Source organism: Onychostoma macrolepis, chromosome 16 (assembly GCF_012432095.1).
Source record: "Onychostoma macrolepis isolate SWU-2019 chromosome 16, ASM1243209v1, whole genome shotgun sequence".
In the NCBI taxonomy this organism is placed as follows: Eukaryota; Metazoa; Chordata; class Actinopteri; order Cypriniformes; family Cyprinidae; genus Onychostoma; species Onychostoma macrolepis.
Genome location: NC_081170.1, coordinates 4,089,288 through 4,114,412, shown reverse-complemented (window position 1 = coordinate 4,114,412; position 25,125 = coordinate 4,089,288). Strand labels below are relative to the sequence as shown.

General features: G+C 36.6%; 1 protein-coding gene across 6 annotated transcripts in view; it reads right to left on the bottom strand.

The window, feature by feature from the left end:
• satb1b (SATB homeobox 1b) overlaps positions 1 to 25,125 on the bottom strand; it is a 91,794-nt gene that overhangs the window by 45,262 nt on the left and 21,407 nt on the right. For 2 of the 6 annotated variants that reach the window (XM_058746446.1, XM_058746447.1), the window contains exons 1-3: positions 4,926 to 5,982; positions 3,589 to 3,827; positions 456 to 632 (exon numbers count right to left, since the gene is read on the bottom strand). In XM_058746446.1, the coding sequence (XP_058602429.1) occupies positions 456 to 632; positions 3,589 to 3,799 (388 nt within the window). In that variant the 5' untranslated portion in view covers positions 3,800 to 3,827; positions 4,926 to 5,982. Of the gene's footprint in view, positions 1 to 455; positions 633 to 3,588; positions 3,828 to 4,925; positions 5,983 to 13,978; positions 14,482 to 16,734; positions 16,813 to 25,125 lie in introns of those variants that run through there. The other 4 variants (XM_058746442.1, XM_058746445.1, XM_058746443.1 and 1 more) reach the window with 3 other exon arrangements.

Here is a 25,125-nt window from a genome sequence, read left to right as displayed (position 1 = left end):
AAGATCCAAAGAAAAAAGATATTATGATGGACAGCCTGCAATAAATTACAGGCTGAAGGCTACGGCTCTTAAAATAGCCCCCAACTCCATAAAGCAAGCAATTAGAAACCGCAGGCCCACCTCCACACTCGTTCCCATTGAGAAAAGTGTGATTACAGAGAGCAGGAGGTGCACCTGTGTGTTCCTGCCTCTACCCACAAACCCCTGACCTCGGCATCAGGTCAGCCCGAGCAGAAGCATGCATGCACTATCAGAACACAGCCAACAAATCACTCCAAAAATATCTCTGTTTAGCCTCCAAAAATATCCGAGCATCTGCCCGGCGTTTTATGACTCATGATTCTGATCGGCAAAAAAAAAAAAAAACAAACAAACATGCATATTCTGGATAAATAGGTATCGCCGTGTACCATGTGTCTGTGCGCCATGTTTAGGATGATAAAAACGCGCCGTACCTTTAGCCTGTGCAGCCGAACTGTGCGAGTAGCCCAGGGAGAGCAGGGCCATCTCGATTAGCTGGTTGAAGAGCATGTCCTTCCTGACCAGAACAAACTCAGCATGTTCCTCTTTGCTGTCAAACTCGATGGGGCTCTCGTAGTGCTCCACCACACAAAACACTGGCAGCATGTTACCTAGCAGAAACAAGAGAGCAAGCTTTACACCGCTGCATAGAGAGCGTGCAACACAACAGGGAGATGCTAAAATGCCACAGATTTTCAACAACATATTCGGCCAAAAATGCAAATGCAAAGTATATTCAAACAGAAAATAAAGTTGTTTTTAATAACAGCACGTTGCTATGTGGTTGCTAGGGTAGCAATTCTGAAAAACCTTAAATCCTAAGCATATAGGCAGTAGGAATAATAATGACATTGGCCTTTGCATGCAACCTCCAATAACACCACCTTTTATGAATTTTGGGGTGCTGATTCCAAAAATAGTACCCTTTTCAATATCCCATGTTCTCACAAAATGGTGCATTTTGTAGCATTTTTGCTTTTGACAAGCATTTGTAAGGTGAAGAAGTCTTCTATTATCCCTTAATTAGCAGAAAACCCACCACAAAGACACATGATTCCTGTCTTCATCTATTTGTCTATTTGTTCCATTATCAGCTGATTTTCACACGTATGGCATTATTTTATGCCTAATTCTAATTTCAAGGTTAGAATTGTGGCCAGTGACACAAGAAAATGTAAACATGAGCCAAGTGAAAATGACAGATTTTGTGAAAAGCTTATTTATTCACAAACTTGTGTTTTCTGACATTGAAAATATTTTTTTACTCATTTGCAGACTTTAAGTTGAATGATACATTTAGAATCTTCTGTTTCATTAAAACTGAAACTTTATACATAGAATTTGTTTGAAATAGAATCTTTTGTAACATTATACATTTATTTACTGCCACTTATCAATTTAAGGCATCCTTGCTGAATAAAGGTATTGATTTCATAATAAAACAAAAACAATTCTAACAGTACCAAAGTACTTTGTATGTAATGCTCTTTGACATTAAATTGAGTATTTGAGCATATTTTTTAACTATTTTGCTAATTGTAAGCATTTTAAATGTTACATTTTGTCATCAAAACCAAAACTTGACATTTGACTTATTTTGAAAATTGCATTAAAGCTGATACCTGTATAATTAAAAAAAAAAAAAAAAAAATGTAATTCTTATTTTGTCTTTAAAAAAGTTTTTATTAATCAAATTAGGTAATTAAAAATTTTTTTTGCAAATCAGCAGAAATTCTTTTTTCATGCAAGGCTGTGTTATCAATGGTTTACCATCCACTGTAACGGTGTTACAATAAAGCAGCATTGTAACATGCATAATTAGATCAGAATGCAGAACAAGCGGAGACGATGTCAACGAAACAGCTCTGCTATTTAAACGTGTTAGCACACTAAAAGGTTAGAGCTCATCGCGGCTTTAGCGCTTTATTTATTGTTAAGGTGCTCAAATCACATTAGAATACTTCTTCAGGCAGATCTCAGTACCCTTCCCATGATGCTGTGCAGTGGCTCCCAATGCACCGTATAGCCTTGAGGTTTACGAGTCTGTGTAAACAGCGTGCCTCTATCAGGGAAAAAAAAATAAAAAACCGAAGAATCTCCATCCAAAGCTGTCATGTGTTCGGGTTTACTGTGCAAATATCACATAATACCAGCCAGCTGCAACACTGCGGTGATGAAATTTCAGGAACTTCATGATCTCTCGGACCCAGGATCTTTATTTTTACAGGGTTTAATACAGGCTGGGGGTAATATCAACGCCGTCTATCCAGGGCAATCGTAATAAATCATATTTCTGCTCCTCGCGGTCGCAGTTTCCTAAGAATGCGACCGTTTTCTGGAAAACAATCAATAAATAGGGTAATCATAAGCAGATGCCAGGGAATGTGCTGAATCGAAGCTTTTCCATTTTTAATAGATAAAGATCTAACAATAAAGACTGCTGTGTCGGTTCATTTCGGGATCAATACACGCTTTGTTCCCAGAGAGCTGAGAAAAGCCCATGGTAAATATTATTCAGCTGAAACAATGAATACAGTAGCTTCCAAAGTTCGGCGAGCACTCAGCAAAGTTCACTTTTTCCCATAAATAATAATAACGGTTACCCAGAGAGCTATAGAATGCGGCCAGGGAACATGAACAACTGACGTTAGTTGCTGTAGCTAAAACGTTTTCCCTTTATATCATTTATTAGTGATTTTTTTTTTCCTTCAAAAAAATTCCACAGCAAAGCTATGCCAAAATAAATAGCAATGCTCTAAAATGTCAAATCAGCATCCAATAAAATAATCAGGGTTCATTTACTAAGAATTTTGATTTGAAAAGTTTTTGTGACATACCAAAGCAGCAGACAAAGTACTACAGTGACTGTTTTCCATAAAAACAATACAAGAGTGCTTGCAATAACTACTAAATGTACTCTTAGAAATGTTGCTGGTGGCATAGCTATGAAACAAATATATGAAATGCACAAACTACTTTGCATAATTTTACTCATAACTTAACCAGATGCCCGATATAAGGGTCCTAACTGTCACATGGCCACAACATAAAATGGGACATTTTGTCGGTTGCTTGGGTTTCTGCCCGATTAAGTATCCGGTAGCCCCGCCCATTGTGAAATATCATTGGTCCAAATTTGGATGGACAGACAAATTGCTTCTCACTAAAATCAATTTCATCCTAGTTAGGACACACACTCTTAGAAATAAAGGTTTCATATAGTTATTTTTCTAGCGATGCAATAAATCATTTTTGGTTCTCCAAAGAAACTATAAAAAATCTTTTGTGGAATGGTGGAATTTTAAGAGGTTCACTTTTTTAAGGTTCTTTACTGGCACTGGCGGTTCCATGAAGAACCTTTAGCATCCATGGAAACGTTCAAATGCACAAAAAGTTCTTTACAGTAAAAAAAAGGCTCTTTGCTTTAAAAAAAATGGTTCTATTAAAAACTGTTGACTGAAAGGTTCTTTGGGGAACAAATAATGGTTTTTCTATTGCACCACAGTGAAAACCTCCTTTTGAAACCTTTATTTTTAAGAGTGCAGCGGTAAGAAAAAGCAAACTCACCCCTCTTGTGGCAGGCCTTCAGATGATGTCCAGGGGGTTTGAAGTGCACTCCGGAGAGTTTCGCTCCAGTGCTACCTAGACGAGACCTGCCCAGCGGGCTTCCGTTCTGTTCCAGGCGGGCCATTTTGGCCGGAGGGGCCTTGGTGTCGTTCAGGTTGTTGACCATCTCACAGTTCTCCTTCCCCTGGCATGTTTCGCTGAGATGCTCCATGGTTCTCAGCCCCACTGCTCACTGTCACCTGAAGGGAAAAATAACAAGAAAAGCAGCGGCGTCAGGACGGCTGGATGATCAAGTGCCATAAAATAAACATCGTAAACTTTTTTCACCCAATTATAAAGACCACTGAACCTAAAAAACAATGAAATTGCAACATAAACTCTGTCTCTTCCATGTAGACTGAAATGTCAAATCAAGCCTAATGTTACATGGCATTTACAATGTTTCATGCAACGATCACATTCCCGTTCCTAAGAGCATGTATTATGTATGTCTAACCCACTGCAGAATCCCATGTGGAAAGCAAACAAGCCAGTTTTTGTACAGTCGCATTAATGTGCAGAGGAGTCCACTTCAGTGATCAGCGCACCGTACAATGAACCTTTCCATACAAGAGAGACAGGCTGTGAAATATTTAGCGGATCAGATCTTTTGGTGTAAAAACGAAAGCCCCTGAATTCCTGACTGAAGTGAAGACACGCGACTGTTTTGGTTGTAACCGTTTGTATTTAATGACACCCAAAAAAAAAAAAAAAGTTTCCCTAAAATGCCAAAACAAAAGAAAGAAAGGCCTCGGATTAACGAAGATTACCGGAAAAGGGACGTGCACCTTGTCTCAAGATTGCATTCACAGCGATAAAGGAACATTGCACCAGACACCATGACAGACGGGGTTAGATTTCATCAAACAGGCCAAACAAGACATCAGACATGCAACAATGAATTCCACAGCACTGAACACCAGATGAACTTATGTGACTTCGTTTAAAAACCAATAAAACAGGAATAGAGGATATAGCTAAAGATTAACTCTGAGCACTTTTGTAGAAAATAAATACTTATATGTGAATGGAAACACTCGAATAGTAAATGAGCAAGTGTTCTCTTAAAAACATATATTTCTACTTCTCCAGACCCTTAAAATTCATTGTCAATATGATTCAGGCATATAACACATATATAACTACATAATGTACAGTTTGCATTGCATAACATAGAATTCAACGATTAAAAAATGTCTAGTGTGCATACAGAAATATGTGTGTTCTTTTTTTTAAGATTTAAAAAAAAAAAGAGAATATTTACAAAGAAATAAGAAAAATAACAGGCTTGAACTCACCACTTTAAGAAGAACATATAAAAGGAGCTGTGGATGAACAGCGACTTCAAGTTTTGGCAGGAGGAGCACAAACTTCACTCGAATATCAGTTTTATGTCAGCTATTCTATTCTGAAACATAGAAAACTTCCAGATCGTCCACGCCAAAACCCAATATCAAACGCTATGCCAAGAATTACAGCGCATGATACACGTCGAACCATATAGACGAAGCGCAAAGTACTTTAAAATGTGATGAGAGCTAAAAACCGTAGTCGCATGCAATCAAGCCGAAATGCAACGATCTCCGGTGAGTCTAGAGTTCAATAGAGTTTACGATCACATCCACCGTCCGTTCTGTGCGCAGAATAACGCTTAAAAATAATAGTAACCGCCAGCGTTCCCTACACATCCCATTGAGCTTCAACAATACGCGCCTATAGGAACAGAAGCGTTCGTGAATCGCCTCTCATCTGGCCAAACAACAGCACGAAGCCCCAGCGACCTGCCGTCTCATCTCGAGCCGATCTGCGGATCCAAAGCAGCTTTAAAAGTGCGCGATACACTTTCGAACGTCGAATGAAACGTCAAAGCATCCGAACATTCCTGACTCACGTCAGCGCTACATTGTATCTTCCGCTTGTTACATTTGTAACATTCGCGCTCGGTCCTTTTCTTTCTGTTTCCTTCTCTCTCTCTCTCTCTGTGTGTGTGTGTGTGTGTGTGTCTCTCTCTCTCTCTCTCTCCGTCTCTCTCTCTCTTTCTCTGTGTCCCCATTAAATTATGAGTTGCATCGGCTCATCCCTCCCTCTCCGCGCTGCCTGCCGCTTCTCCTCATCTCTAAACCTCCTAAACGACGCGATTGAAGACGGATTTCTCGTGCTCCCGCGTCTGTCGCTGTCCTGGAGGAGGATGGACGCGAAAATAAAGTAAAAGTGCCGGAGAACGAGGATGATGATGGTGGATTTCCGCCTGCACGCGCGCAGGAATTTTTAATCAGCTTGATTAGAGTGAGGCGGTTCTGCATTTATTACTGAATCTACACACACATATCCTGTACACACACATACAGGATGCACATGCACCGAACAGCGCAATAAAATCGCTTTGTCACAAAATAAACGATCTTTGTTTGTGAGCGTGCGTGCATTTTGATCCCGATGGTGTGTGTTGAGATGTTAACGATGAGTTGATCAGCAGAATCGGGGGAAGGAAGCAAACGCGAATGATCGAATGAACGAGTGTGATGATATTATAGCGGGGGGTTTGACGCGGTTCTGTTTTAAAAAGTTGCAAAAAAGCCTCAAGAGTACAATATTTCTTATAGCAAAAGGACACGCCATCTGTCAGCGATGCTGGTGCATGACACACACACATATGTGCAGGTGACAGCAAACGACCAACCCTGAACACACACACACAGAGAGAGAGAGATCTAATTTATGCAAATATGATAGAGAAGAATAAATTAATGCACACTAGTTTAAAAAAAAAAAATTTTTTTACAGAGTGATTATTTATGAGGAAATTGAATAAAAACTAAAAACGTGCATTTTATAAAATAGTATTTTGATGCATTTGATGACTTAATTATTAAACTAAAACTCTTAATTATTTTGACATGGAAACAGGAATGAAATCATTCCCAGCCTCATTTGATGCCCACTGCAATAAAATAAAATAATTATTACAGGGGCATCATATGTTATCTACACTGGAATGTATATTATCATAAATAAAAACACAATGACATAGCCTATACAGAATATAGTCATGCAGAAATATGTGCAAGGGTCAAATTTAATCACTTAAAATGACTTTCAAAGATCTGTATTTACTAACATACCATGTTTATTATTTCAACATTGTATTGAATATATAAGTAATAAGTGTACCAGTAATAAATAAATACATACAGACACACATACTCAAAAGTCTAAGAACCCGGATGCTTTGTTTCTGCTACTGTATGTTATTATAATGCCAAGTGAGAGTGAAATATATTGTTTATTTATTATAAAAAAAGAAGATGGGTTTTAAAGGTAACCAAGCACATGCCCATGTCAGAATCAACAATTATAATGACTAATGGGCCCAATAATTAATTATAGTGAAGACAGTAAAATGTGTTTTTAAAAGCAGGAGTGTGTAACATGTATAGACATGAAACTGAAGGTGATAAAGCTATATGAAATCAGCAGAGGTGCTGAACTAGAACACTAAGTATCACTGCTGTTAAAAACAGGAAATGTAAGAGAAGAGCAATGACCAAAAAAGGTGAATGCAAGGGGTCGCGAAATACGTTCATCGATTCAACACAGGTAAATGATTGTTTTTTTGGTTGTTTTTTAATGTCACATATGAATGCGACATATGTGATATACCATTCGTACAACGCTAAACACGTTTCCGGCGCTAATGTGAAATTGCACTGAGCTTGTTTTCGCTATCTTGAAATGTTAGTCCTTGTGCAACACATTGGGTGGCGCAGCAGCTACAGCGACACTCTAGATTAGGCTAAAACTAATATAGCCAACTTTATATCAAAAACAATGGCTCTTTTACACAACACGCATTCAGTATTTCAATGCAAAATGTAAAAATATGTAGCTGAAACCATTTCAATCAGATCTGATGCTTCAAATCGTCAATCATAGCAAATAATATGACATATCATCTAGTTTTATGTGGTGCATTTCTGCTCCCAAAATCCATCATTGGCTCTAAAAGGCAATTCCAAAATCACAAACGGATTGTGCAGTTGCATCGGTTCACTCTTATTTCCACAGTAAAATGGAAACGCGGGCCGGGCGCAGTGGTAAGCAGAGCGTGGCCGCCATGTTGACGTGCTGTGGCTGCAGTCTCCTCTGCACTCGTACAAGAGCATCACACAATTTCTGCCGGCCTTGCCAGGAGGGTCCTGATGCTGCCAACAGGTGCAGACACTGCCAAGAGCCCTGGCACACACACACACACACCGCCCAACAACACCAACTCTGACATACAGAAGGGCATGCAGATTCACGGAGCAGAAATGATTTGATCAACTGTGGTTATAATTCAGCTCTCGCCCATTTAAAGAAGGGTAAACACAATTGAAGAGTTGAAAATGCCAATATTTATAGCACGCTCAGAGCAAACAATAATGAATACTAATACGCTAGTGCTTTAAAAAAAAGAAAATAATAATAAACAAATACACAAATGTACAATGCAGAACAAAAGCAATGCATAAACAACACTGCAAAAATGTCCTGTACTGCCTCATCTGACACTTTTATTGGTGGCCATACTAAGACAAATAAAATAAAATAATTTATCTAAGCATTTTTGGGCATTCAAATTTGAGATGCAAGCTTAATTTGATGTCAGTTTATACTTATTTAAATTACATAATTTAACAGTTCTTTTTTTTTTTTAGTTAACAAAATACAATATTAATTTTAAAATTAATTTTTTTGCATTGTATATTTGTTTATTGCATTGTATATTTTGCCTTTTTCCATGAACATACTGTTTATCCTGGAATAAAATTTAAATCACAATTTAACAGGGTTTTTCTGCAAAAAAATAAATAAAAATAAAAATGTAGTTTTTAATTCTGACTACATTTGAATTTTTATTCATAATTAAAAAAAAAGTAAAAAAAAAAAAAGCTCAATTTCTTCAGCACTTAAGAAACCAGAGGATTTTAACCCTTTTTTCTTTCTTTCTTTTTCTTTCTATTTTATAGCATCCTAGGATCTTGCATTGCTTATTTTTGCTCATCCGGTTTCCCCCGGAATAGTGACACAATATGTGTAAGTGTACATCCAAAGTTAGAAACCCCTATGACAACAAGACAGTACGGTCTTCCTCTTTTTAGCTGCACTGGAGGCAGTTTATCACTCGGCACATTTCACCAGCGCTATTCTGACTGCTCGCACACGTAGGTGTTGTTTAGTCTATGTGCTTGCCACTTCCGCAATGTTAAATGTGCATTAACAAGATTATTTGAGGTAGTGTTATAAATCAGAGCCAAGAGCATCTCGGCAGTTTGATAACACAAACAGCATGGGGTAGAGTCATCAGTGCCCACCACATACCGAACAGAGATACTGAATCAATGCGGAGGCAAATGGGCAGTATACAAATCTCCATTAGATGCATTCAAAACAAACATTTCCTGGAAACACGAAAACGTGGAACTCATTACAGTATCTAAATATTGGTGGCTGGCACATTTTTAGACAGAATAGAGGAGCTGTGTTACTCGAGCACATTAATACAGTAGTTTGCAGTTGACTGTGCACGACTCACATGACTTGTAAGTGTATTAAATAATAAAAATAACCTTCAGTAATAGACTTATGTGCGTGAGGGGAGTCTAACTCCATCACTTTATATGTGCAGGCTAATTATTTAATGCATGCAGTGGCATAAAGCGATGCAGCACAGTGAACAGTCATTTCTGTCTAGTGCACACTGAGTTGTTGAACCTCTAGTGTGCACTGTAAAAGTCCCCCTGTGGCTTCCTCGCATCTGAACACCTGCCAAATAAAGTGCGCGACACTTTTAAATCAGTGAAAGGCTGCGAGAGCTAAAGTCCGGCTGCACACAAGCGAATGACAACAAAAAGATCCTGCTCTTTGAATCTCCCTCAGGAATCCGTATTAATTATTTAAAAACAATTACTCCCTCCGAGCGCACGAGAGAGGCTCTTTATCGGCTCATCGCTTGTTTATTCCCCGCTTTTATCGAATTATAAAACAAATCCGTCATCTAACGATCAAGCGAGATCAGTTTCAAGGCCCGGGAAATTACTTTTCTGCCACTGCAGTGGGGCAGCATCACATGATCAAATAATTAGCCCTCTAATTTCTGCCTCGTGGATTGCGACGTATCAACAATTAATAGAGTTAAAGCAACAGAGAGAGAAAACCACTGTGAAGCTCTTTTTTGTCCAAGCTTTGCTGAGATGCAACGCGTGGGCCCACGCAGTTACTGCGCCCGCAGAAGTTTTAGCAGAATTGCAACGCCCGTCATTCACAAAGTTGTACGCGTCTCCACATTTTGGCTCGTTTTATTATGCTCTCAGCTTTCAAAATGACGGCAATGCTCTCACTTGCAACATTTAACACACATTTCTAAAGATATTCCCGCAAAATTAGCACAGGAAATGTCTGACAAGTGAGTCTTTTTTCTGCAGTAAAGCATGCACTGAAAGATGGCACTCTTTCCATTGCACAAAAACACCTTTTTGTAAACCTTATTTTGAAGAGATGCACGGTACCGACTCCAAGGTCATCAGGTTCAAATCTTACAGGGAGCACGGCACATGTATATGCACTGAGAAAAGTGACCTTTTAAGTTATGCATAAAAGCATATGGCAAGTATATAAATGCAAACTTGAACCGTCCTGTGAACCGCATCAGAGGCCTGATGACAATGGGCAGGATTTGCAGTTTTATCAATATACTTCTTCCTTATCTTTCAGTGTTTCTCCATGTGTGTGTGTGTGCAGCGTGTGCACGAGAAATCAAAAACAACAAATGAAAGCCCTTGCTTCTTTTCAGTTGACTACACTGCAAAGGCAAAGATTTGTATGGCGTTAATCTGCGTCCCTCCAAATCTCTATAAGTGCATGTGTGTGCGTTTGCACAGTAAAAGAGAGTATCTTCTTTAATTGTTTGTTGCAAGTACGTGGGTGGGTATTAAAACCCTGATCTTTTGCAGTATGTGCATTCCTCTGATACATACTGCTTTCTTTGTGTCGCCTCACCAGAACAAAGGATTCGAGAAAACCTACACAGATCGGATAACGACAAGCATAGAAATAGCAGACAATAACGTGAGATCAAAACATATGGAGTGTCTAAATTTAGGTTATGCGAAATTTAAAAAGGTTTAAGGTGGAACTGAGTGCGTATTTCAAATTGTATTAGTGATGGTGCTGCGGAGAATGATTATATTGCTCTTCTGATTTTACACAAATGTCATTTAGCCTAAGCATGACCAAATCGACATGACGCACTTTTGACGCTTTGTCCTCTGAAAAGATCCGGCGCCGATTCTCAAAACCAGATAAAAGCAGGCAAACACGTAATAATATAAAAAAAGAGACAGAGGGAGATAGCGCTTGAGGAATCAAACACGAGAGGAGATGCGGATTTTAGCACGAGCGTCAAATCTCTGCTGATATATGCAAATCATCTCGGGAAAAAGTTGGAAAACGTTGCTAAAATTATTCTCGAGTTGCATGTGATCGTCTGCCGTTTTACATGCTTGACTCAGAGCCCAAGTATGCACAAACAATCCTTAATTTTCCTTTCTTCTTTTTTTCACAAACTGGTTTGAGCTTGTCATCAAAAGTCTCTGATTCATTGTTACCTTTCCTAACTATTAGAAATCATAACAGCTCTTTCCAAACAGGGTGGAATCTCCAAGCAGCCACATATTAAAAAACGAGACAGACCTCTTATTTGCTGGCGACAGTCTAATAAATGCATACTCTGGCAGCTAAACAGGTATTTACCGTGCTCTAACCACAAGTATAATTCTTCTCTTTGCTGAGCTGTTATTTCAGCCTAGCGTTCATTACCGCCGTGGTAAAGACGATTAATGGTTTTACCCCAGAAATCACTCTTGACTTCACTGTACATGAATCAGACACAGACCAACCAAGAAGTTCTTCATCTGGGAGGCGAGGAATTTTAGGTTGCACTTCGATTGCTGTCACTTACAACAGGACAAATCATGCGAGACGGAGTGGAAATAATTCATCAAGGACGAGTTGCTTGATTATACTCTCAGGTGCACGCTGAAAATAACCGATGCACCGCGCCGGATAATTGGTCTCAAAGGGTCGGGAGGGCGACCAGGGGTGTGCTTCTCCCTGACAAAGATGCAACTCTGTGTCTTCGACGTTAAGAGGCGAGAAATTGCGTTATTAAGGGTTTAGAGAGCAGTTTGACCTTTCTGACCCCCCAAACTGAAGGCCACTTACAGTACAAGGAGCTGAACGACATCACCTTCTCTCTCTCAGAAGCTATACTCTGACTTCCTGTTGTTATTTGCTGCTCGAGGATGTGCTACGCATTTAGGGCCTAACTGACAGCATTGATCATAGCAGACCTGTGTCCTACTATCATTTTTAACACACGTCTGTGTGCCGTAGCGTCTTCGTTATTTACGGTCCGTCCGAGCGTGCCAGACTATGCCACTGCACTGAGATTTGGGACAGCGATATCGGCGCAGATGATGAATCAGGCTCGGTTATCATATCAGGGTGAGTATCTGAACAACAACAACCACCCGTAGAAATGGGGTTAGGTGATACCAATAAATTAAAAAAAAAAAAAAAAAAAGGGTTAACTTTCAAGTCAAGATCAAGGGGACCCACGCGGTTTCACATCAGCAGACTGTACATTAATGTGACACCATGGAGAAGATGTCAGAATGAAACAAGTGAAGAAAAACCTGCATAATAGCAGCGACTTTGATGTCAAACAGCACTTACAAGAAGCAAACCTGACGCTGGCAGGAAAAGCTCACGAGCTCTATTCTGAGAAACACTGACCAGATCAACCGCACTAATTCTACCCCAGATAACTAGTAATCTCAAGAAGAATAACCTCGTTTTTACCACATTGACCTGTTAATGAGGAATCAGATATACTTTGCACTGCAAATGAGACAGTCACACACAGAAATAATATTCAAGGTGTGCACTTATTACTGTCCTCGACTGAATTCCATATGATCGATATATTATCACCCATTAATTCATTACATGCACGTCATTTTGCACTGCAACAAATATCATTTGTGGACAGCACCTTGCCCACGAGTGATGAACATCATGCACTTCCTACAACTGCTCTCTGATCTTCATCAACATACCAAAGTGAAACATAATAATAGTAATGTACGGCCGCTACCCATAACCATAACACTAATGTACATAAATTTAAATGCAACATTTAATGAACCACTTTGTAATATAATTTATTCTATCACACCCCATATAATTGCCAATTAAGAGCGGTAGATATGAATTAAAAGCACAGAGATGCATATATTTTTACTTTATTTGTGCAGAGTGCCTAAATGCAAGCATTTCAGGTCAAAAATGAGGAAATGTATTAATCTCAGTTGTGAATGATTATTTTTAGTGCTGAGCTGCTGAACGCACACTGATTATTAGTACTTTCCCTAAAGCAAATGTACTGACAGTCTGATATTTTAAAGAAATTGTAAATGAGTGCAAAAAGCATAGATATTCTGACTAACGTGCATTTGACAACCCCTTAATATGATTTTCTACATTATGCACATTAATTTCCCTAAATGTTATTCTTCACAAATGTGTGTCTGCATCTTAACTCCCTAAAGTCAGATCTGTCACCTTTTTTCTTTGCATGTGAAAGCATATCAACCTTTCTCATGTTTACAAGCACAAAATGTCACACTTAGTTGCACGGGGTCCTGACCACTATATCCTCCTATTAAAACTGAGACGTAAAGTTTTACATCACACCAGAAAAAGAAAACAGTGTGATGTGATTCTCTGCAGGCTGACAGTCAGTTTTATTTAGAATCATTTAGTCATATTAGTCATTTCATCTTATTTAGGAGCATGTCTGCCTCTTGACTCCATAAAATTGGATTTTTGTTTCTTTCTTTTTTTTTTCTATTTAGATCTTGTGCACATATGTGCACAAGTGTAAATGCAATAGGTTTGTGCTTTTTATATTCTGAACGTGTATGGTTATAAATAATTGCATTTGTCAAGTCACTATCTAATATGAACTTTAGCCATTAAAAAAAAAAATTATAATAAATAATCTACATTTAGAGATTTACAACCAATATGCAGTGCATAAAATACCTGGATATTTAAAAGACGAATAGAAGAAAATCAGCTGCACCTGAACGTATGCATGAATTTTTGTTCCCCCCCCTCGCTGTCAATTGTTTATCTATTGACAAGACAGGACAGCAAACAGATCTGACTGGTCGTTAAATATACAGCAGCTCTGCGTTCGGAGCAGATGCTCAGAGACATCCGAGAAAGAAAAGAAATACGACAATACCTTAAAGAAGTTAGCAATCTCCGCGAAAGCGCTCGTTTTCCATCCAAAAGTTGAGAAGGCTCGTTTAACTTCGTCCCGACGTTGAGAGATCCAAAGCCGGCGCGCGTCCGCAGCTCTGCTCGCTGATGGAGATGGAGATGTCCCTTGCGCGTACCGCTGAAGTTGGGAGCGCACGGACTGCGCGCAACGTGGGCTGCGATGCGGGATAGAAGCGCAAGAGAAGGGGGAGGGTTCGAGCTCGATGAGAGGGGTGTCAGGTAAACGAACCGCCCCTCCCCGTCGACATAAGACGATCTGCCAGCTGTGGCGCACCGCGTCTTGCCCCACTTTGATTTTTGGAGCGGCGCGTCTCCATGCGCGCTCTCCAGGGACTCATCCACTTTCACACTCAGCCATTCTCATATTTACACACCACATGTTATAAAATGTCAGGAAGGAGGACTGTATAAAATTATTTAAAACTTGCCATCCGCAGCCACGGTGTGTTTACACTTCTAGTCATTTGATTTCATGTGCGACTTCACACACACACTCGCGGATCTTAATAATACGGGATTACACGAAAGCATTTGATTTTTAAAGCTTGTTTATAGATCAATAAGTTTTCAATTACGCGCGTGTGAGATTAAAATTCAAATGAATACAGAGAACACAAAATCTTGTGAAGGAGGAGTAAATGCGCATTTGAAGCGGATGCTAATATATTCCATACCCTATATTATTTAATAATAATGATCATATAATCATTTTGTCACTTCAGTGTAGGTTAATTTCTAAAGTTTGCATAATAGAATTTTCTCTCTCATTTCTGTCCGAGTGCTGATTCAGGAGTTGTAGATTTTTGTCCGTTTTAATCATTCAATTTAGATACACGCTAAAGCCGCAATTTATGCCATAAAGCTGTAATGCGTAGCACAAAATTAAAGACGTTTTATAACCTACCACTTTTACAATTTTCTCTCATTAAAAAAATTAATTTTCATATTTTATCCTGTTCTCCAGTTACTAACAGTGGCAGATATTGATTTAAAACACAGCCACCTCGCCATAAAAACGTAAAGATCTACCATATGGATTTTTATTTTAATATTCAATGCGGAAAAAGAAACTATTCAAACTGTAGCTCTGCAGGAGTTTTGCACCAGATATGATGATGAGAATGAATCCTTTCAAATGTGAGTCATCCGACCCGAAGCTCACGTTATTAGAAAGCTTTTATACCATAGTTCATTTGACATTTATTCGACATAAACATACATCAGATACAATCATCTCCGATGCAGATTTCCAGTAGAGCTTCAGCGTTTCCTCCCTTTGATGAAGAGGAAATAAGTAACGCTGCACACTGTTTTGATTCCAAAGATTAAGTTTTGATTTGAAAAAAAAAAATAAATAAATAAAATTAGACATTTTGATCTGAAAGAATTCGAATTTTTAAACTCATCTGGACTGGGTGTGAAAATCCTCTCAGCCTGTTACTTTATATCCACACAGAATAATGTCAGCATGCTTATTCATTACTGTTATGCGAACATGCATTGTTATCATATAGAAATTACAAACATGATGTAACGTGAGGAAACCTTAAATGAATAGAGCAGACCAGAAAGTGTTGGAACATCATCATGCATGACCACCAGACTCCTGAAGTGACAGGACAGGCTATGAGAATCTGTGTTCAAATCATCTGAAGGTAGCTTATTTAATGTTAAATGACAGAATTTGATGTAGAAATCAGTGTACTTCTATTTGGCCCACAACAGAAATACTAAATAGGCCTATATATTTTATTACCACACATGTCTGATACATTTCCACAGATTGTAATTTAAAAGTAAATTTTTAATGAATTGATACAAAAAATGCATGCAAAAGATTGATGCTTAAGGAACCAGCGGGGTCGGCCGTAACAACAGCACTCTTTGCGCTTGACACTAATTTACACGTTTTTAGGATGAGCTGTAGATTTCAAAGCAACTTTATTTTCTAGCAGACACATGTGGGCATATTATAATCAAAGTCTGAGTTGTGCGGTGCAAAAAAAAAAAAAAAAACACTAAGCAAAATGTGTTCCAACACTCTTCGTTTTCACCTACACAACCATTCAGAAAGGACTTGGCAAGCATCACCTGTTGCTACAGTACAAGCTCAAGGGTGTCTGTCCAAATATGTTTGTGCATTTGTGTTTGTTGCGGTATCATTGTCGTATGAACGGAAAGGCGGCTGCTACAGTGTGCTAAGTTTAACCTCACATCATGGAAACAAGCATCTGTAAATTTCCAAAAACACTGACACCTCGGACTTGATAACTAGGCCAAAATTTACATAATTGCAGAGAAAATCTGTCAATGTTTTCGGAAGCATCTGCGACCACATATTTCGGTTTTAAAAATGGAAGGGAATTCTTTGAATTGAATCGATTCAGAGCTATTATTTGCCATATTAGCCAAATATTAATTCAAATAACTGCTGTTATCGTTACAGCCGTTTCTTGTCACCATCACATTGTAACTGCTTCTCAGAAAACTCGCCCAAATAGTGGCTTCGGGACTCCACAAAAGCCAAGATGGTTTCATTTATCAGTGGCATTCATAATTTTCAAGTTCTCTGTATGAATCACCTTCACACATAAGTTTCAGGGGAGTAATCTCAAGTGGGAGTGATCGGGGGAAACTCCTCGAGTCTGAGAGAGTGATACAGTATGAAGAGCACAGAGAATATCTGACACTGCAGGACTGCCTTTGGATTCAACTCACCATCATGTGGATTGAGAACACAGGACGAGACTTCCATGCGCTGTTCCCCAGAGTGACCACAAGAGGGCTTCGTGTGTGCTGGAGAGAAACATTGATCAGCTTTGATTTACACACATTAAATGCAAATCATAAAACAAGCCTTTTAAAACAGATAGTTCTGGGTGATGCTTGGATAATGCAGCATTGCAGCCGTGATTAAGTTCACAGTATAGAAGCAGCTACGATGAGAAACATGATTAACACTGTGCACAGCATCTATAAAGACCAACTATTAACCCAGAAAATTAAGTGTGTGCGTGTATATAAAAAAAAAAAAAAAAAATATATATATATATATATATATATATATATATATATATATATATATATATATATATATATATATATATATATATATTAGTATATTTGATTGTTTTTATTTAAATTATATTACATTATATAATTTATATATATATATATATATATATATATATATATATATATATATATATATATATATATATATATATATATATATATATATATATATATATACACACACACACACACACACACTCAATAAAATATATATAATACTACACATGCATACAATTTTAATTTCTTATTTCATTGAAAGTAAGAGAAATATTAACTTACATTAAAAAAACTAATAATAAAAGCTACATATGTTGTATATTATTGTATTATATACATATATATGCATGTTTGTATATACATATATATGTATGTATTTATGCAAGTATGTGTTCGTGTGCATATATATGCCATTTTATCTGTTTTTTATTTAATTATTTTGAAAAAGGAAAGAAAAAGAAAAATAATAAGTGAAAAATATAACTTACCTTTTAAAAAAATTAAAATGCTACATATACATATATATATATATATAATAGCATTTATATATATATATATATATATATATATATATATATATATATATATATATATATATATATATATATATATATATATATATATATATATATATATATATATATATATATATATATATATATATATATATATATATATATACACACAAACACAAAGTAATACATATATACGTACATGTGTGTGTGTGTGTGTGTTTTATTTTATCTAATTATCTTGTTAAAGTAAATGAAAAAATATATATAAATGCTATAGTATATATATATATATATATATATATATACACACACACACACATACATATATACACATATATATATATATATATACACACATACATATACTATAGCATTTATATATATTTTTTCATTTACTTTATCAAAATAATTAGATAAAAATAAAACACACACACACACCCCCATACATACACACACACACACACACACACACGTGTATATACATATATGTGTGTATATATACACGTGTGTGTGTGTGTGTTTTATTTATTTTATGTAATTATTTCTTTAAAGTATATAAAAAGGAAAATATCATATACTTTTTCATCGTAGAACTGGTTTGTTTGATCTATAACAAAACTTTCCATTGAAATATCTATTTTTTAAATTAACTATAGAATATACCAGGTAAATACCCGAATAGATTCACGTGGCTACAGGTAAGGGGTTGAAAACAATAAGAAAGATTTGTGACGTCAACCGAAATGGAACGTGATTTCAGAGTGGGGTCAAATCATTACGTTCTGATTAAACATTACAAAGCCAAACTTCTTTTCTTTTTTTTTTCTTTTTTATGTGGAATAACATACACCAGACACACGTATTAGGAAATTAATTGGGTTAATTTCGATGTCATGTTGACTTTAAAACAAAATATTTCACGCCGTCTGCCACGACTGCCATAACAGCTGAGAGCGCGTGTTGGAGAAGTCGCTAACAGTGCAGTATTAGTGGTGCTGGGGTACATCCGCGCTCTGACAGTAGGTGTTAAAGCAGCGCCGTGGGTGTCTGACACAGGAAGTGAGCTTAATTGTGTTGACAGAGTCGTATTTTTTCTGCCAGCCGAGTCTAATGGCGAGTAAAAGGAAAACGCAAGATTGAAAAAGAACTCAGCAGTTTGTAGAGAAACAGAAATAAATCAAAATCAGAACACCACGGCAAACACAAGATCCCAGCCCTTCCCTCTCACCCCGAACAACACCCTGAAATTAATGTTTACAACTCACAGCCAGCCTAAAGACGCAGCAAGACTGCTGTTGTTTTCATCCAGTGGGTACATTTTAATTACAGGCTATATTTACTATGCTAAAAAATACGCCTAGGGCAAAATATCAGAGATCTCGTCTAATTTTAGAATGTTTTATTATTTTGTTGTTCTTGCTGAACAATTTACAGTTTTTAGAGTATGTCAATTGCACAGTTATCATCGTTACTTTAACTCTTGAAAATCCGTTACCTAACTTGGTGTTCCTGGTCAAAAATGAGCGGAATTGCTTGTAAAGTTTAGGGTCAATTAGCACAGGTTTTATGTTTCTTTTTGGAACTGACTGATTTGAGCTCATGAACCTCAGTTTTGAGTGAAAAAAAGCATCATTTGTGGTCCGGATAATGTTTACTTAAAAACTGAGCTGCTCGAGCTCAAATCAGTGAGGCCTGTGATTAATCAGTCCAAAAAGAAATACAAAACCTGAGCTAACTGAAAGAAAACAAGTTGACAAGCCAATAATTGGTCAAAATATAGCATAAGAAATTTATAAGCATTTTTTTTGTAACACTACAGGGTGGGGGAAAAAATCCCCCCCCCAAAAGCACAAAAATGATAAAAATTGTTTTAGAAAGTTGTTCAACCCTGGGTGCGCAAGTTTTAGTTCAATCCAATAACATTAACTTGCATTTTCAGGAAAAAGAAAATCCTCACTGGGTCAAAATGACTGGAACACAACATGAGGTTTAAGCTAAAGAAACTCAAATTCTGCTGAATTATTTGCATTTTGCACTGTTTTTTCTATTATAACAGACCTGTCACCAATTTTTGGGTCGCGACCTACCAGTTGACACCTGCTCCTTCTAACATAAATACAAAAAAAACTATAACCATGCAAAATACATAGGCTTTTCAACTTCAAAACCCTAGAAATCTGGTACAAATTACTTCATCACTTAGTATAAATTAGGTAAAATGGACAGGTTGTGTGACGTGACATTTAATGTGGGTCCTTGAACCGCATGAATTATGTTCACAGCAGCTGAATTTCTCCATTCAGAAAAACATGGTGAGCCAGCAGCTGTTAGATCAGCAGAGTTCTGATCATGGCTGGATTTCTGGTGTGGTTCAACACGCTTTCCACTCCCTAGACATGAAAGCAGAAGAGTTTCAGACGCTGATAGCCTGGTTCTCAGTGCTACCACCCATGTCAGGCCCTGACAGGATGTTGATTTAAAGATCTCTCTAGATAAGAAAAGGTTTCTACAGTGTGAAACTGATGAACGAGCAAATTCAACAACAAAAAAGAAGAAAAAAAAAATGCATCTCTTGTACAGTACATGATATAAAAAAAAAAAATGAAAAAAAAAGGGCAAACTGTAACCGTTTGCTCATATATTTTAAAAATGAACAGCTGTCAATCAAAAATGACATCAAATGGCAATTCATTAATCAAATTAATCAATACATGCCAAAAAAACACAAATTAAAATAATTTAAAGACATAAAACTTATAATACATTTTACATTCCGAATGAGTTTTTTAGAGACAGACTCCATGTGCAATAGCTTAAAAATATTGCTCTATAATCTTGCAGACTGACATTTCTGGCCATTACATTACATGCTGCTGTGCGTTTAAGAGTTTAGCACAGTTTTTAAAGTGTATTTGATAACTTTTTGTGCTTTTTTTTTGCTGTATTAGCCTATTAGTACTTTATTATTAAATATTATTTAATTGTTATATATATTATATTATACTATATATATATATATATATATATAGGTGCTGGTCATATAATTAGAATATCATCAAAAAGTTTATTTATTTCACTAATTCCATTCAAAAAGTGAAACTTGTATATTATATTCATTCATTACACACAGACTGATATATTTCAAATGTTTATTTCTTTTAATTTTGATGATTATAACTGACAACTAAGGAAAATCCCAAATTCAGTATCTCAGAAAATTAGAATATTACTTAAGACCAATACAAAGAAAGGATTTTTAGAAATCTTGGCCAACTGAAAAGTATGAAAATTAAAAGTATGAGCATGTACAGCACTCAATACTTAGTTGGGGCTCCTTTTGCCTGAATTACTGCAGCAATGCGGCGTGGCATGGAGTCGATCAGTCTGTGGCACTGCTCAGGTGTTATGAGAGCCCAGGTTGCTCTGATAGTGGCCTTCAGCTCTTCTGCATTGTTGGGTCTGGCATAATCGCATCTTCCTCTTCACAATACCTCATAGATTCTCTCTGGGGTTCAGGTCAGGCGAGTTTGCTGGCCAATTAAGAACAGGGATACCATGGTCCTTAAACCAGATACTGGTTGCTTTGGCAGTGTGTGCAGGTGCCAAGTTCTGCTGGAAAATGAAATCAGCATCTCCATAAAGTTGGTCAGCAGCAGGAAGCATGAAGTGCTCTAAAATTTCCTGGTAGATGGCTCCGTTGACTGTGGACTTCAGAAAACACAGTGGACCAACACCAGCAGATGACATGGCAGCCCAAATCATCACTGACTGTGGAAACTTCACACTGGACTTCAAGCAACATGGATTCTGTGCCTCTCCACTCTTCCTTCAGACTCTGGGACCTTGATTTCCAAATGAAATGCAAAATGTACTTTCATCTGAAAAGAGGACTTTGGACCGCTGAGCAACAGTCCAGTTCTTTTTCTCCACAGCCCAGGTAAGATGCTTCTGACGTTGTCTCTGGTTCAGAAGTGGCTTGGTAGCCCTTTTCCTGAAGACGTCTCAGCGTGGTGACTCTTGATGCACTGACTCCAGCTTCAGTTCTCTCCTTGTGAAGCTCTCCCAAGTGTTTGAATCGGCTTTGCTTGACTGTATTCTCAAGCTTGCGGTCATCCCTGTTGCTTGTGCACCTTTTCCTACCCAAATTCTTCCTTCCAGTCAACTTTGCATTTAATATGCTTTGATACAGCACTCTGTAAACAGCCACACCTTTCAGTAATGACCTTCTGTGACTTACCCTCTTTGTGGAGGGTGTCAATGTTCGTCCTCTGGATCATTGCCAATTCAGCAGTCTTCCCCATTATTGTGGTTTCAAAGAACAAGAGATACCCGGAATTTATACTGTAGGGATGGTCATTTATTCAAACTCAAATGTAAATATTCTAATTTTCTGAGATACTGAATTTGGGATTTTCCTTAGTTGTCAGTTATAATCATCAAAATTATATATATATAATTTTTTTTTTTTAATATATAAAATGTTTTTTTATTTATCATTTTGTTCACATTTTGCTGTATTAGCATATGGGTGAGGAGGCATGATTGTTTTGTACATTTTCATATTTTATATTTATATTATATTTAATATACATAATATTATATATATATATTTTTGGATTAATGTATGGGTCAGGAGGCATGATTTATTTTTTAATTTTCATATTTTAGATTTATATTTCATTTTATTATACTCATATATTTGATAAAATATATTGTTTTTATTTATGTATTTAGCATTTTTGTACATTGTTTGTATTAGCATATGGGTCAGGTCGACATGACTGCATTTGTTAATTAAATATATATATATATATATATATATAGACACACACACACACTTTTTAATTGTGCGAGATTGACTGCCCTTTTTGATGTTACAAAAATTCCAAAATTCAGAAATTGCATGAAACAGCATGCCCTAAAAGTGCCAACGCTGCATGTGATTTTATCACTATAGTTAAGATAGATATCTTCAAATGTGGGGGAAAAAAGTGTGAAAGAAAAAGTGTGAGAAAAACTGTACAGTTAAATCTTCATCCCCTTCAGTTCACTACCAAATTACTGACATGGATTTGATGACGATGTTTGAGTCCCAGCAGGACACGCGAGCTGCAGAGAGTCCATTACTCCTGCTTAATTAAACCACACACACTTCTGAACTCACAGAAGCACAGCTCAGATAAAGAAGCGTTTGCTCTGCCTGGCTGGATATTATTAGCCGGCATATTAAAGAACAAGCATGAGAATTGTATCTCCATCAGAGTTGCTACAGTTAAACTACAAACCAAAAAAAAAAAAAAAAAAAAAAAAGTTACCTGAAATAAGATAAACTTTCAATAAAATATTTTAAAGACCCTTAAACTTACTTCATTATGGCAACATTTCTAATTTTAATTTAGTTTAACTGAAATAAAAAAAATAATAAAAACTATATAGACATTACAAAACTAATAAAAATGACAAAAACACAAAAAAAGTGTAAGATTTCAATTAAAAAAGAAAAATATTAAAAATACTAATAAAAACTACAATAGTGTCTCAACAAAAAATAAAATGACACTTATTGACACTGACTGAAATAAATGGACACTGCAAAAATAATAAATTATCTATAAGTTTTAAACTTTGCCTTGTGATATTCAGTGTTGAAATTCAGACTAAAGAAAGTTTCCAATTTGTTCAGGGAGGGTTTTTCCTGCCACTTCTTTTCTTGTGTTTTCATCAGATTTATGACCCGTTTCAAGCATTGGGCTTAAGATAAATGTGACTTTATTACAGTAATTTGAAGAGACAAACCACACACTGATTCCTAAAATTCCACAGAGTTTGAAGTTGGGAGTTCGCAAACAAAGCGAGCAATTCCCTGCCATTAAAAGCACTCGACTGACAAGCAGCAACACATCACTTGGCGAAAGCTTTTATGAGGGAAAACTCGCCGCCTTTGGAGACGATCGGTGACTACGGTACATTTTACCTGTTGTTAATTTGCCGAGGAGTGAAGTTCATCTATTACGCATAATTGCATGGGCTGGAAAACAGGATGTAACCATGGCAACATCTGTAGGCATCAAAGCACACCTGTGCTCCAGTCAATCACGAGCGCATCGGGCAGCGGCGCCGGATCAGCTCAATTGTGACAAACTTGTGCTGTGAGCGTCGGATTCATTACGTCCATCAAAAGCATTCCAGAACTGATTCTATTAACATTCATCAGAGAAAAGACATTTTTATGACATCTCTTTCATTTTTCTCCAGAAAATCCCCTGTGTATTGCATCAATAAGACTAAAAGTGGCAAAAATGAAAGCAGCGACGTGACATTTAGCGCATACAATACATTAAGCAAACTTGTATTTTTTTCCCCTTTTCTCTTTAATAAATCTGCATTTGGGTGGTTGACAAATAACAGACTTTTAAGTTTTTGAATTTAATCGGGGAAAAGTATATTTTGACAGGTCACTTAAAAATAAGACGTCTGTCTTCATTTACCGTTTCCAAAACTGTATGCAGTTATTTTTCCTGTGAATCTTCAGAGATACAGTAGTAACCACAGCAGTCAAAATATAAAATGAGTCCAAATCGGTGTTTGTGCACAATAGATTTTCAGGGGGGGAAAAAAGAAGCTGTCACTGGAGCAGTATCCTTTTCAAAAGGTACACTTTTGTACCTTATTTTCCCCTAAAGGTTGCATTTTAGTACCTTCACAACATACACTCTCAGAGAAGAGGTACAAAAGTTGTCATCTTTTCAAAAGGTATTCCTTTGTACCAAAAGGGCTCATATTGGTACGTTACAGGTACCTAAAATGTATATATTAGTACCTAAAAAGGTACAAAACTTTCCGGAAAGGTACCACCCCAGTGACAACTTCGTACCTAAATGGTACATATTACTACCCTTTAAATAGCTTATTTTTTTTTAAATATGTTCCAGATAAAAAATAAAACACATGGTTTTGGAATTAAATGGAGGTGAGTAAATAATGACTGATTTTTTTTTTCACCATTTTTAAGTGTAAAAATATTCAGTGGTGTCTTGAAAAATACAAGTTCATTAAAACTGCATGCAATTACATAAAGAGGTCTCACTAAGGCTGTGTTTATTTGATTTATTATTATTTGATTATTGAATTCAGTAAAAACTGTAATATTGTGAAATATGACTACAGTTTAAAATAACTATTTACTATTTGAATAAGTTTTAAAATGTTATTTATTCCTGTGATGGAAAGCTGAATTCTGTTCTTGTAGAAACCGTGATTTTTATTTTTTTCAGGATTCTTTGATGAATAAAAAGTTTGAAAGAACAGCATTTATTTGAAATAGAAATCTTTTTGTAACATTATAAATGTCTTTACCGTCACTTTTAATCAATTTAATGCATCCTCGCAGAATTTAAAAGTATTTCTTCTTTTATTTATTTTTTTGAGTGGTAGTGTATAGTGGTATAGTGGTAGTGTATAAAATCAGTTGGTGTCTCCTTGTAAATTTAAAACACTTTTGCGTGGAATAGAAAATGATTTA